Source organism: Aptenodytes forsteri, unplaced genomic scaffold, assembly GCF_000699145.1.
Source record: "Aptenodytes forsteri isolate BGI_AS27 unplaced genomic scaffold, ASM69914v1 Scaffold349, whole genome shotgun sequence".
In the NCBI taxonomy this organism is placed as follows: domain Eukaryota; kingdom Metazoa; phylum Chordata; class Aves; order Sphenisciformes; family Spheniscidae; genus Aptenodytes; species Aptenodytes forsteri.
Window position 1 is genome coordinate 4,456,593 of NW_008794452.1, and position 14,128 is coordinate 4,470,720.

The 14,128-nt window shown below is 44.4% G+C and overlaps 1 protein-coding gene across 1 annotated transcript in view; it reads left to right on the forward strand.

Annotated features, from left to right (window-relative positions):
• The window catches only part of COL13A1 (collagen type XIII alpha 1 chain), a 99,107-nt gene extending 85,124 nt beyond the window's left edge, over window positions 1-13,983 (forward strand). The window contains exons 38-41 of the mRNA XM_019474922.1: window positions 248-283; window positions 4,514-4,600; window positions 8,990-9,028; window positions 13,951-13,983. Of these exons, the coding sequence (XP_019330467.1) occupies window positions 248-283; window positions 4,514-4,600; window positions 8,990-9,028; window positions 13,951-13,983 (195 nt within the window). The remainder of the gene's footprint in view (window positions 1-247; window positions 284-4,513; window positions 4,601-8,989; window positions 9,029-13,950) is intronic.
• The last annotated feature ends 145 nt before the right edge of the window (window positions 13,984-14,128 follow it).

Below are 14,128 nucleotides of genomic sequence, written 5' to 3' on the forward strand. Positions count from 1 at the left end.
CTCTAAACTAGTTCGGTTTTTATCTGAAGAACCCTTAGAGGAGTAGTAGTGGTATTACAGCCTGGATGGTCTAATGGAAGTGAAGAGGGGGTTGTCTGCTGGAAAAGTTCTGGGGTTTTTTAACCATAGAGTAATTGGTACAAATGGAAAAAAACAAAACTCTTGGGCACACATTCTCCTTTTTGAGTGGGAATACAATGGGGCCTACTTATTTTAAAATATTTATTTTTGTGTTGATGTATTTCAGGGTTTACAAGGTCTACCTGGTGACAAAGGAATCCGGGTAAGTCACCAGGCAAAGTTCTTGTATTTAGTTACTAACATCTTCACACAGTGATAGACCAGTTAACTCCTGAGCAACCTCAAGTAGCTAGCATGTAATTCTGTCTGCTAGACCTTCATATAAGTAATTTTACAGACTTGTATTTTAGAAGGTGATACCTGTAGTTTGTATAATCAGCTGGGACATTGTGGTACATCTATCTGAAAGCTATAGGAGGGATTTTCTAATGTGTTCATTGTTGTCATAGCTCTGTTCTCACTGAAGCATGGGACTTCATGTGTAGTAGAGTTAGGTCAACGTGGCATGCTTTAGGAAATCCTGCTTATCTATTTACTGATGCGTGTAGGGATTCCCATGAGAATTAACTGAGGTGGAGCCAGAAAATGTTGTTATGTTACTTTTAAATTCCCCCTGAAGCATGAAAAAGAAGGTTGCCCTCTAGCAAACGATCCTCCAGAGAATTTGGAACATGGAAATTTGGAAAAGATAAATTTAATTCACCTATCTTAAAGAATCAGACATGAAGTCTCCTCAGGCATTGTCCTGAATGGATGTGATGGTGAAGAGTTGGGTCAAAACCAGTAACGTGAATGGCTGCTTTTCTGTCATACCACCTGTGTTATAAAGAGATAAACATTACTAAAAAGTGCATGTTGAGAAGCTCCTTGCTTTTTCATCAGATTTTCCACAACATAACGAATTTCTTTGCCTGTTAAGGCTCTGAATCTTTTTGATAAAAACAGTTGAGAGCTATAGTTGAATATAATTTATATTTAGAAATATAAATGACTTCTAGATTAGAGTCTTTGTAAGATTATAATTGTATAAATGTCAAGCAGTTCAATACAGTACACGTGTATGTCTTTATGCATGTACTCACACATACACCTTCTCTTCATAAGACTCTGGTATCACCTAAGTTTATCTGAAAATGTAAAGTTTTACAGTGCATGTGCCTGTGCAGTGATTTCATTATATGAATTTGCTTTTTATACATAGTGAGTGTTCTCTGTCCTTTATCTGCAATGTATTTCTGACCTTACCCTGCACAGAATGGGCAGTTTTGGAAAGCAGTAGCCAACTGGCATCTTAAACTAGGGGAGAAAGGTCCAAGTTTCATGGGAGCTCCAAAGTTCTCCCCTTTTTTAATCATTGCATTTCTGGCTTTGCTTCTTAACTTCCTCTTCGTTAAGATGCGTTTTGTTTTGTTTGTGTGGCTTCTAAACAAAAAATAACCTTAACAGAATTCCTAGACTTTTTCAGTTGGTTTGTAAACCGGGTATTTTATCTAAAAGAAGGGTCTCTCGCTGGCTGTAGGTAGGCTGATAGGAGTTCCCTGAGCTCTCGCACAAAAGCAAATGAAAACTGGGAGGAACTGCGCCTCCTTGTAGAGGACAAGTTGGAAAGCATGAGTGGGAAGTTTTGCTGGTCCCTTGAAGCATTGCATGCATTTTGCCTCACTGCAGCCGCTATTTTGAAATGAAAAAGTGTAAGAAACTTGAGACTGTAAATGGGCAAGTGCAATATCTTTGCAGGTGGGATCCTAGAAAATACCACTTTTCCCACTTAGTCTTTGAGGCTTCCCCTCACTCTTGCCCTTCTTCAAAAATTGTGAACAGGTCACTACTACTTACAGGAGTTAAACAGCACAGTTTTGGTGAGGCCCCTTTATACAGCTGTTTTGTCTGAATGCCTCCATCCCTTTGAAGTCGTCATAGACATCTTACAAGTACCGTTTAGCAGAACTGGACACAGCGCCGGTTCCCCAGGATTTGCTGTGCAGCCCCATATCCCCAGCTGAGTGCTAGGTCTCCCCTACAGTGGGACACACAACTTCTGTGTCAGAACCTCCTTGGAAGTGTGGGACAGTCTCTCCCAAGTTAACTGCTGGCAAAACTATGGCAGTTCAGCCAGGAGACTTCAAAACGAACAAGAAAGCTGTGAAAGAGCAAAGAGAAGGCAACACTCCACTTCTGACCTGTTTTGCAGGGGGCTGGGATACAACACTGGCCTCTTTGGAAGTGGGAGATGTGTTCATTTGAAATGCCTCCCTTTCCTTCAGACAGCAGCAGCATGCATGGCACTTTAATATGAAGATTTTCAGTGTTGAGTACATTAAAAATGAGGATCCACTTTGTTAAGCTCCCAAATGGTTTGCCAAAATCCTCTCTGTTACTTTAGGCAGTAGTGCTTTTTAAATCCCAGAAACGCTCCTGCTGCCCTTTGTTCAGCGTGGGAGTACAGCATAGCTGCGCCTGGGGACAGGCAGAGACAGTATCGTGGCACTAGGTAGCAGTGGGAACAGATGGCCTTTCAAGTAACCCAGCTGAAAAAGTGTAAACCCCCTGGATTTGTGCTACCAAGCTGGTATCTTCACTGTTACTTTAATGCCTGTGGTTTTTTTTCTTGTGTGTATGTGCATCTTCCTTGCTCCTACAGGTCCACCTTTGTCCCCTTTATCCCTTCCTCCTCTTCCGCCTTTCTTCCTGGTTCCTTCCTCCTTCCTCCAGAACAACCCATGCCGCATTTTCCTGGATTATCCTCTGTGTTCCAGTGCTTGGTTCTGGGTGACTACTCCTCATTGCCTCTCCTCTCCCATCCATTTCTCTTGCCAGCTTTGGGTTTAACACTTTTAAAAAAAAAAATAAAAGAAGAAACAGCAACCTGTGCTCTCTGATTTAATGCCTTAATTCCTTTAACCCTCCCCACAAGGATCCTAAATTCAATTCCCTGTGCCGCAGCCCTTTCCCCCGTTTTACGCTCAGCAGCTTTGAGAATTTCCTCTGTTATACAGAAAGAGTTGGTATAGATATAGTGTGGGTATTTGCCAGTTATACCTTGCCTTGGCTGACCTGCTACGGGTGGGATGTATCCTCCCTTCATGAGGAAGGGCAACAGGGCATCTGGGCGTTCCCTCAGCCCCTTTTGTGGCTGGCTTTCACTGGCAGCTTTTCATGCTGCCCCTCCACAAGAGAGCAAGCCTCCTCTTTGGTTATGATTTTTTAATTTGTTTCCCCCCTGCCCTGTCTCTGGTCTAACTCAACCTGGAGCCTGCGGAGAAATTGTAATACCAAACCATCGTCAGAATTGCACCTTCCTGGGGTATGTCTGTGCTGCTAAATAAGAGGGCCAGGGACCAGTCACTGCCCTGTGGCTGTGCTGCTTAGGACTAGTCCCTTATCTAACAGGTTTTTCTGGGGGAGTACTACTCAGAGCGTCCCAAAGGACAACCAGGCTGTGCAGACTGTTGGGGCTGAGTACTTCCTTCATTCTCTGGCTCTTTTCTATTTAGCAGTGTTGACGCACCCCAGTGCACAAACCACTGTAAGACTCAGGCAAGCAAGCACACTCGTTCAAGTTAAAGCTTTTCTGCTCTGGGATATGGAAATAATTTTACATCTTAAAAACAAACAAACAAAAAAACCCAACCAAAACAAAAAAAACCCACCACCCCACACAAAAACACCCCCAGCTTTTAAGGAAAATCTAGCAACCCCTGGTGGCAAACACTGTTCATTAAACAATTTAAGGGAAAGCTTCTAAAAACACTCCCATGCGTGAGAATTTCTTTTAAGAATGAGAATTCAGAGTAGTAAGAAGAGTACCATCAACACAGGGAGTCTGGGCCAACAGTGCCTTCCTACTACAGCAGGAGAGCCTGCTTGGGGTCTGCTGCAGGTCTTGTCATCTGAGCCACTAGGCATCTAGATGCTACCCTGGAGCTCCTGTGGCAGAGGAGGGACCCTCCCAGCCAGCTGGAGTTTGAGATGAGGTGGCATGCTGCTGGCCAGAGGAGTGTTTTCCCATCCTGTGAGTCGAGGGTCAGCCAGTTCTCAGAAGGTGCCTCTGTGTCCACCACTGAATGTATAGGAAGCCCAGAGAAGTAGTCTTCTAATGATGGTTCTGATGGAGAAGGAGTAGTGCTCTGCTGGCTGACTGTAGGCCTGTCCATAAAGTTCAGAGGCACTTGTAAACCCTTTGATGCAGAGCCCTTACAGTCTATCAGTGTGGGATTTTAGCAATGGCCAATGTGTTTATGCAGCTAAGTAACGGTTAATAGCTCCATACATTGTTTTTCACTTAACATCTCAAAGGGAGATTTCTCTTCTTTTAAAATGTTTCCTAAATGTTTATCCTTTTTTTAAACTATCGCTGACATTTGTTTGAAATGGATGATCCTAAAGCTTTTTTGTGTATTCTTTTTTTCTTGGACTAAACTATTATTTACAGGGGGAGAGGGGCAAGAAAGGCTCTAGAGGGTCTAAAGGGGATAAGGGAGACCAAGGAGCGCCTGGATTAGATGCACCCTGTCCGTTGGTATGTTCTGTTTCATCAAATGTATTGTTTTAAGATTTGTTGATGGGGAAGAAGGAAGGAAATCCTAACTTAAATAATGGTCTTGCAAAAGTACAACATTCAGATAAGGCCCAGCCTGGTTCCCGCTGCAGTCTATGGCAAAGCTGCTCCCTTCAGTGGGGAACCACTGATCCTTTGAGCAATCAGGCTGTTGAGTAACCACGTTTATATTCCTTCCTCTTCCAGGGCTCACAAATGTTTGGGGTACATGGGGGCGTCCCATGTGCTGGGAGCCCAGGGCTTTTTCCTTTGCGGACAGAGCCCTGTGTCTCCTTTGCTGCTAGTTACAGCTCTTCTCTGGAAATGTTTAGTGTCGTCGTGTCTATGTAACAGCAAAACCTGAATGCTGTTTTTCTTGCCTTGGAATAATGGCCAGCTGATGTGATCACCTGAGAGCGACACAGGGCACTTCAGCTGCACTACCCAGAGGGAAAACAAATCTCAGTTATTTTAAATGGGAGAGGATATGTTTCTGTCAAAATATACTGTCTATAAATCTAGACAAATGAATAAATATAGCAATATGTATATGTTTTCATCTAAACTCATGCGCTGCAGCAAACACTGCCATAAATCCTAGGAGAGCTTGTGGATCATGCATCTAGAAATTCAGCTGTTGGGTTTCCTAGTGAGGGTAGGAAGAATGGATGATTTCAAAATGGAGGAAACGCCATTCCCATCCTCTCAGATTTAACTCGGAGAAGTATCTCCTGACTTGTAGATTGCGGAAAAACAGAAAGGAAACTGCTACTACTGATTACGCAGACAATAGTAAAACTGAAAACACGGGCCATCTGTATTCTGGGTATGCAGCAGAGTGCCCTGCGACAGTCCCAGTGGGGTCTCAGCCTCTCCTCCCGTGACATGGAGGTGACTGGCATTAACTGAAATAACGATAGTGGTTGATTTCATAAACAGGGTCTCCGAGGTTTTAAAGGCGAGAAGGGTGAGCCGGGGTTACCTGGGCTGGACGGCCTGGATGCCCCATGCCCATTGGTATGGCGTACCTTCCCTTTCCTGCATGCTTGTTTGCTTTTTGTATCTTGGTTGTTATTTTCTGATAGCTCCGAATAGCTGCATGCCCTAGAAGCACCTGGCAATTCCTCCCCTACCTATCTCCATCCTACCTTCCCTCACACTGCTGTTGTCAGAAACAGGCCCTTGCCTTCATGCTATGATTCACAGCTGCTGTCAGCATTACTTTGTGGCACGAGGAAAAATGTAGCGGGAATGCGAATTTATTTACAACTGCTTCAATTCTTCCTTTGCCTTTGCTTTGAGAACTTTCAGTAGACTAATGTATGAAGACCTGCCTCTGCACTGGCTTGGCTTTCTGCAAGGAACTGCAACGCTCATGTCCTTCATTAACTCTATTTTTAAGTGCTTGTATGCGGCTAGCACAGCCTAATGCCTCTCAGTATTACCTCAGTCACCCTATGCATTAAGATGACTGAAAAAAATGGTTATCCTGTTAGGAAGCCCATGTGAAACATATTAACCGGACACTTATCTCCCTTGATTCCTGCTAGACAATTCCTATTTGTGACTCTCCCCAGAAGTCAAAATGGTACTCATAGCATCCATGAAACTTGAATTTTGAATTGCCTGTTTCCCGATATCCATCCTGCTCAAGTATTAAAGGGTGATAATTGTATTTATTGCCTCATCTAACCCAACTATTGTAGGGCAAAGGAATTCAGGAACACTTAACCTCAACTGATTTCTAAGCATCCCATTAAACATCACCAATCTGTTAATTTACTCTGAGATTTTCTGGAGATGCAGCATTCAGGTGAGGTTTTTGCTCCCTACAGCAGTCTCAACAACTCCACAATACATTGAAACTTGTACTCCCCTGCCCTTCCTGCCCCCGTTTGGCATGACTAGGTTTGCTTGAGGATGGTCATTCCAAGCTTTATGCTCACTTAAAGATATTTGATGCCATTTACAAGGGATGGGATATCAGTTAGTTCAACTAGCTGGAAAAATGTGTCCCAAAGAAAAAAGCCACATTTAGTTTGGAAGGTTTTCTTAGTTTCCTGAGGAAACCAGCCCTGAAATTGCCATTAAAAGCCTTTGTTATTTGACCTTTGTGAAGAGCTGACATTAGTCTTCCATCCAGCATTCCCTCCTTTCTGCATTGCCATTGTCTCTTTGGGGCAGTGACTGTAACGGTGACTACTTGCAAAGTCTCGGTTGCTGGGGCAGTGACTGTAACAGTGACTACTTGTAAAGTCTCGGTTGCTGCTCCTTAAATTCTGGGTAATAGAAAGAAACTCTTCCGCCAGTCCCACAGGTGAAGTAATACCTGCACAGAACAGTCCACAAAGGAGAAAAAACACTGAGCCGTGTGTTTCACCTCCCACTGATAATAGCCAGGTTTCTATGGAGTAAGTTTTGGCTGAATAAAGCACCTGATTTCACAGGTGCAAGGATTCTCCCAGTGCCCTGGTAGACTACCTCTCTTATTTTGTCTCTGCTCTCAGTTATGATTCACCCCGCCATGGCCATATTAGAACGTACGCTTTTTTTCATACCTATTTTTGTTAAGGGAAACTTGCCAGAAAATCTGGTGAAATACAGATGCCATTATTTTTTTATATGTAGTGTTCTGGCATGCAAGCTAGCTTGGGAATGTGAATAAGCATGTTTTTTGATGCAACTAGGTTAAAAGCTTAGCATCCAGCTGACACATCCATGTGTGTAACTTATGGAGGCCGTGAACTAACGCTTTACAAATCTGAGATATGTGGAAGGAGATACTTGGTTCTAATAAGCATGTCGCATTTCCTGCAACAAACACTTCCTTGTGACCCTGGTCTTCCTTTGATCCCTAAGCTATAACTCCCTGGCCTCCCATTCCTTCATACACCTAACTTCCCATCTCCTCCTGCAATGCACTACACCAGTCATTCCTACCACCACCAATGTACCAATGGGAACACCACAATTTACCCAGTAATTAACCCGTAACTCAGTATTTCCACATGGGGGGGGGGAGGAAATATCACAAGGAGACCAGTCTAAAAAATGCATTCAGAAAGCAGTACGGTTGTAGCATTGTGGCAACGTTGACTTCATCGGTCCCTTGAAAGTGCATCTCCTTTAAGTAGTCTATTTCTCAATATACTACTGTGCATTTGCTTTTGTTTGGTTTTTTCCTTCCCCCTTCTCAAATGGGATGATATGCACTGCAGATTTCTCACGCAGTACTTGAAGAAGTGAGAACCGAGTCATTTGAATGAAGACATGTGCCTGCATTGTGCGTTGTACAATTTTGTTCCCTGCTCTTGAGTTTTCCTGGGGAATAGCAATAGCCCATGAATCTGACGTGCACACGCAGCAGAAGTATTTGACTTCTCACATCAGAGGTGTAGCTCCTTACATGTGACTTTATCTCCTGCTCAAGAGCACCTTATCATTGACATAATTTCTTGTTTTCTCACATCAAGTAGGGCTGCACTGAGATGAAATTAATGGCAGTAATTCACAAAAGCATTTCCCAACCATATAGTCTCAGTCTTTTAATAGCACAGCCCTTAAAGTATCAGCCTTCTTCAACGTTAAAAAAATAATAAAAAAAATAATAATCACATGCCCACCTTGGGATGTGTAACCCAAGACTTCAGGGTTGCAGAAGTGCCAGGGGATTTTTGCAGAAATCTCACTGACTTTATTGAGGCAAAAGCCCCCTCTCAGGGAGTCAGCTGAGACATCCTCAACCAGCACAGGGTCTGCCCAGCTTCTTGCCTTCCTAATTTCCCTGGAGCAGGATCTTCTCAGAGGCAAGAGGGGACAGCTGGGCAATCTCTCACATGATAAAGCAAAGCCTTTAACAAACAGGGCAGAAAGGAAACGGAGTTTTTTTCCAGACCCTCCTCAGGACCCAAGGTTAATGCTGCCTCTGGGGTTTGCTTAGAACCTCAGCATTACGGAGTCAAGACCGAGGACATAGACCAGCCATCTCGTGCTTTCCGTTGCCAACTTCCTGCGGTATTTTTCTGGCTGAATGGGACCTCCTGTGTTCCCTCCTTCCTTCAGGGAAGCCTGGCTAAACACCTTCCTCAGCAAGGAATGAGAACGAGCCTATGGACCTCGTGTACATAAGTTCCTTGCGTAGCCTGCAGGCAACACCCCTTTTCAGCCCCGGCCCTTGCTTCAAGCTACACTGGTTATGTCAGCCAGAAGTCTGGGTCACTCCAAAGGGGTGAGGAATATCTTTCAGACTATTCCTCCAGCCCTGGTTCAGACTGTTTGTTGCAGCTGTAATAGTTGACCCACTCCTTCTTTCCTTGTTCTCTGCACTGTTTTCTGTGTCCTAAACTGCTATTTCATCCGTCTTTTTTGCAGGGAGAAGACGGCCTTCCAGTTCAAGGCTGCTGGAATAAGGTAAAATAATCCTGGAAGTGTTGTGACTGTGCTGAGCTGGCAGTCCTGCAGGTCCTGCTGATGTTTTTCAATGAGCCTGGCTAAGAGCAAAAGAGGTGTGGAGGCATGCATGGGATTTCCAGGACCATACCCCTGAAAAGCAGCAAGCAAAACTCTCCCTTGTTTGTATATTGCTGTTTAGTTTTATAGGCTAAAAGGGAGAGAATTGTACTTGTGGCCTTTGAGCTCCCTGGCCTTGAAGTGGTCCAATACTTGCACAAAAATTAGATTGCCACATAGTCGACTCTACCACCCGAGGCTGGGAGCCGGCATACCCCAGGTAACCCGGGTGCCACGGGAGGCTGGTGGGAGCGGGGCAGAGGTTCACAGCTTGCTTTCAGCAGAGTGAATGAGCTGCAGGTCGGTGCCTCTGCACGCCCCCGCGGAGCTCTCAGCACCAGACCCCCCAGTGCTCCTGCTGAGGGGTGGCCTGGCAGCTGGGCTGCAGCTCAGGGCTTGGGGCAGACCCCGCTCCAAGGGAACAGGCCTGTTAGCTCGATTCTGGGCTGGCACTGAAAGGGGGGTGTAAGTACCTGTCCCCTCCACTCCAAACCAGAAATTTGTTTCTGGTGGTTCAGCTGCCTCAGGAGTCCCCTTCTGAGGTTCCCATAGACCCATCTGCCACTCCTCAGGGTCTAGCCCACCTTCAGTACCTGCTATGCGCATTAATGCCAAGTACTCAAGCCACAGTGACAGGAAGAAAGCGGAGGTAGAGAGTCAGCCCGGATCAAACCGCCCATCCTCACTGCCCAGGGAAGTGAAAAGGATCTCTGCTGAGACCCAGCACCATTTCTTTTCTTCCTGGAGACCCCCAAGCCAGCTTCCCTAATGCTGTCCCACTGTCTTTCCATCCCGTGAAGTGGTCCTTCCCCCCCTGCTGAGCTGTCACTAACAATCGTTAGTGAATTGTCACTAACACCCGTTTATGTTTTCTTTTGCAGTGATGATTCTAACCCTGGACTGGCCTGTGTGTGTTATTGTACATAGAATATTTATTTTTATACAGTGTTCTTCTCTGAAATTCCGACAGTTACGCATTTTTACAAATTATGAAAAAGCTGCGTATTTTTTGTACAGAAAATACTAGACCTCCCTTCTTCCCCATTTGTCAGTTCTCTGTATAATTCTATGTCTGCATTACGCTTTTTTTGTCATGGAGTACAGCTGTAATATTTACATGATATTTGTGCACACATGATGAATATAGGAACTTACTAAATTATTGCATTAAAAGTGCCCAAAGGAACTGCCCTGTATAGATTTAAAGGTCATTTTCATTTTTCAAGCTGGAATAATTCAAGACTATTTCACAACATCATGTATTTTTTATTAAAGTGAAATATTAACAATTTTGTGGTGACTAAATTAAGGTATTGCTGGAAAAACTCACAGTAGCTACTGTACACTGGGATAGTAGAGAGTCCATGATTAATAATTATCAGACCAGGTCTGTTTCATGACCAGATTCAGACAGCCAAGCGCAGCCCCCCGCCAGCTCCTCTAGCGGCCGCTCCTTGGCCATGCAGGAATGGTAACACCTTCCGCAAGAGCTGTGGAGTTAGCATGTACAAAGAGAATCTCTTGGTCTCTTGCCTCTGGCTAAAATAGAACACCTCCCATGAGCTGGAAATAATAATAAATAAAAATAATAATAACTAAAAATAAAATAGAGCACCTCCCACGAGCTGGAATAACCCTCATGACAACGAGCCCTGGTCGGCAAGAAATTCTAACATCCTTCTAAATTGTAGGCCTGCACGTAGCTTAATTAAAGCCTCATTTAAAATTAAGCATGTGGCAGAATACCTTGATAACATCATAATGGATGTTTATTAGATAAATCAATCCACACGGCTTTTTTAAATGTTAACCAAAGGTCACGTGCAAATTTGCAGAGCGTGTCATTATAATTTGCATATGTACATCTTAATTGTCCTTCTTGACCTACCTTTGTTAATGTCTCAAGTCTAAAATACCCATCAAGAAAAATTATACTATCAGACTAAAGTGAACATCACAATATACTTTTCTTAGAAAATGAGCAAAGGAGTGGAAGCCTAAATCTATTCCCTAAAACACGTCCACTTTCCTTGGTCCTTCACGTAAGGGGGAAAGAAGTTTGCAACCCAGAAGTTTCAGGGGGATAGAGAGAAGCTATCAGTATTTAAAGATCCCAATGGAGAAACACAAGCGGTAATTCATTGATTAGACTGGTCCACTGAAGTCCTGCTCTTTGCATAATGCTGCCACTACAAAAGGACACCCTCTCCCACCGCGTCCCCGTATAGTTTTTACCACCAGAGTTCCTGCAGTGCTGTTCATATGGCTCACAGGCTGTGTTCACAACCGCTCCTCCTGGCTACACCTGTGCCAGCTGAAGTGGTTACCACCAACCACCTCCTATACTCAGCTATTCAACCCCTGTACTCAACTATTCATCTGTTTACAAACTATTAATTATTTATTTTTTCCAACCGATTCCATACAGCCTTTTAGCGCCTTCAGAGTAAAACACCAGCGTAAGAGATGCGCTTCTGTTGTATGCAAAGGAAAAGGCCTGCCAGGGACTGCCCAAGGAGCCGAGCCCAGCCCCTGACTGTTGCACTCCATCGGGCACCTCACCCCTTCAGAAATTTATTGAACTTCATCTAAAAACCAGAGAGGTTTCTACCCCCCTGTGTCCCTTGCTGCCCCATCCCGCAGGCTGTTCCCGACTCAGATTGCTTTGGCAGTTAGGAAACTCCTTGCAACTTTCAACTTAAACCAGTTCATGATACTTACAACCATTTCTTCTCATGCCAACATTGTCCTTTGGATGCAACTTTTCCGTGTATGATGTTTTCGTGAGATGCTTGGGGTACTGGAGCTGAAATGGCACAGAAAGAAAATGAACTGCAGAGCAGCAAGGGATTCTTGTGTTTTCTCAGTAATATACCTCATTAACATAAGACCCAGCTCCGTTATAAGGCTTTGCAGCTGTGAAGTTTAGCTAATTGGAACAGCACTTATTTAAAGGAATGCCACACAACTCTGGTGTTTTAATTACATACCTGTTAAACACAAAACAGTTACTAAAGACCCGACCAGGTATACTGATGGCAGCCTTGGTTTTGGAAGGTTATAGTAGCGGCAGCGGTGAATTTCTACTCTGGTCTTGTAGCACTTGGCCCACAAGGTAGGTAGTTTGAAGGCTGCAGGCCTTTCTAAAAAGGCTGGCTATGTTTAATCCTCAAAAGCTTACAGAGCCCTAGAAGAACCTGCCAATGCCTCCTGTTCCCTTTGGTGTCTGTAGTGTGTTTTTGTTTTGTAACTGTTATTTGTGATTGCGCTGCATGGGATTGTCTTTGCTTGGGTTTGTCTGATCTAAAAGCAAACAAAGCATACATCTGTTACCTTGTCTTGACACAGCTACTGAAAGGTAAAGGAGTCTCGAGATGATACTCTATCTGTTTTATTTCCTGGGCTGGTTTTCGACTGATCTATTTGTGAGAGAGAAAGCTTTTGCCTGAGGCACAGGGGACCTTGAAATGCAGTTGCCAGAACTCTTGAAAGTACCAGACTTAATGTCAGCAAAGAAGCAGGGGAGGAGGGACAGTCTGAGCAAAAGAGGTTTGATTTTCTTTACTTCCAGCTTTGCCTCAGCATAATTCTTCTGTTATCAGTGGAGATGCTCCTGACTTACACCACTGCAAACCACGAGAAACTTTGGTGCCGCAGCTTCCATAGGGCTTGGCTATTTTCTGTCAGCAAAACACAGACACACACACAGAGTGTCAACACATGCTCTCACCCTTACTACCTTGTTCTTCTTTGTTACCTCGGATCATTCTGTTCATAGCATTGGTTGGGCTTCAGATTAGCTGCTGGACTCTAAAGGTGCTTTTTGTGGGCAGAATTCATGACCTTCCGAGACTTGTTTAATGCTTCCTTTGGCGTACCCTTAAAACGCTGAACTTAATTCAGCAAAAAGCACTTTAAAACCTTTCTGAGAATGGTATTTTGGAGGAGAGTCTACTGACTTGAAAATTTGTTTAATTGTTACTTTCACTTGCAAACCAGCAGCTCCTTTTGCATCTTGGCAAAAGGTATTGATAGACTTCAGCTGTGAAGAAAACTCAGCTCTTAGACCCGATTCTCAAGGGCACTGAGGTAGCTAATTCCCACAGATTTCTCTAGGAAGCAGGCACCTAAGTAGGAGTGGCACACCTAAATGCTCTTGTGAGCTCAGCCTGTGGCACTAAATGCTGACAGACGGTGCCTAGCGTGTGTGGGTATTTTGGCAATCCCACAGTGCCTCTCCAAGTTTTGCCTCTGTTGGGCATTGAGTCACGAGTGTCTCGCGCAGCTGACTACCAAGAAAACACAGCGCCTCATGCGGCACACACACAGGGAGAGGGAAAGGACCTGAGGTTATTTGCAGCAGTTGCACTGAAGTATAGTAGACAAAAGACAGCTTATCTAGCACTGGGGAAAAAGTGTATGTCAGATAACCACTCACCTGTCATAGAGGTAGGAAAACGGTGACACACGTTCCCTGTGGTTGCTGCAGACCGCAGCCTGTTTTTTTTTAAACTGCAGTAGATGGATTCAGATTGCTGTTCCTACAGCCCCTCATATTGATACGATCTCATCAGCCACTGGGGATAAACCAGAGGCTGCGAGTCAGTGAAACTTCACTGATTAGCTGCTCTTCCCAAACGTGAGTGCCTTGCATTTCAAGAAAAACCCAAACGGTAGAAGCTGGGTTTGCACCACCCTGAATCTGACAGTTTAGTTTCAGGGTCCATCCCTACTAAAACCTGTAACTGGGTTGCTGTCACTGTTGATGACTGTTAATTCTGCCTGGCCGTTTTCATGTGAAACCGTTTGTCTGCCACTTCAAGGGTCAAACTCCTTGGCTGATAGCCAAAAAGTGAGACAAGTCTGAGGGTGGAGAAGCTTGGGAAATGACAGCAGAATGAAAGGAGAAGAAGGACCTTCCTGAAGATTTGCTGGAGAAGTTTTGCAAGTTCCCTCCCCGGAGCTTGGGAAGAGTTCTTCAACTGCACGCCAGGAATCTGT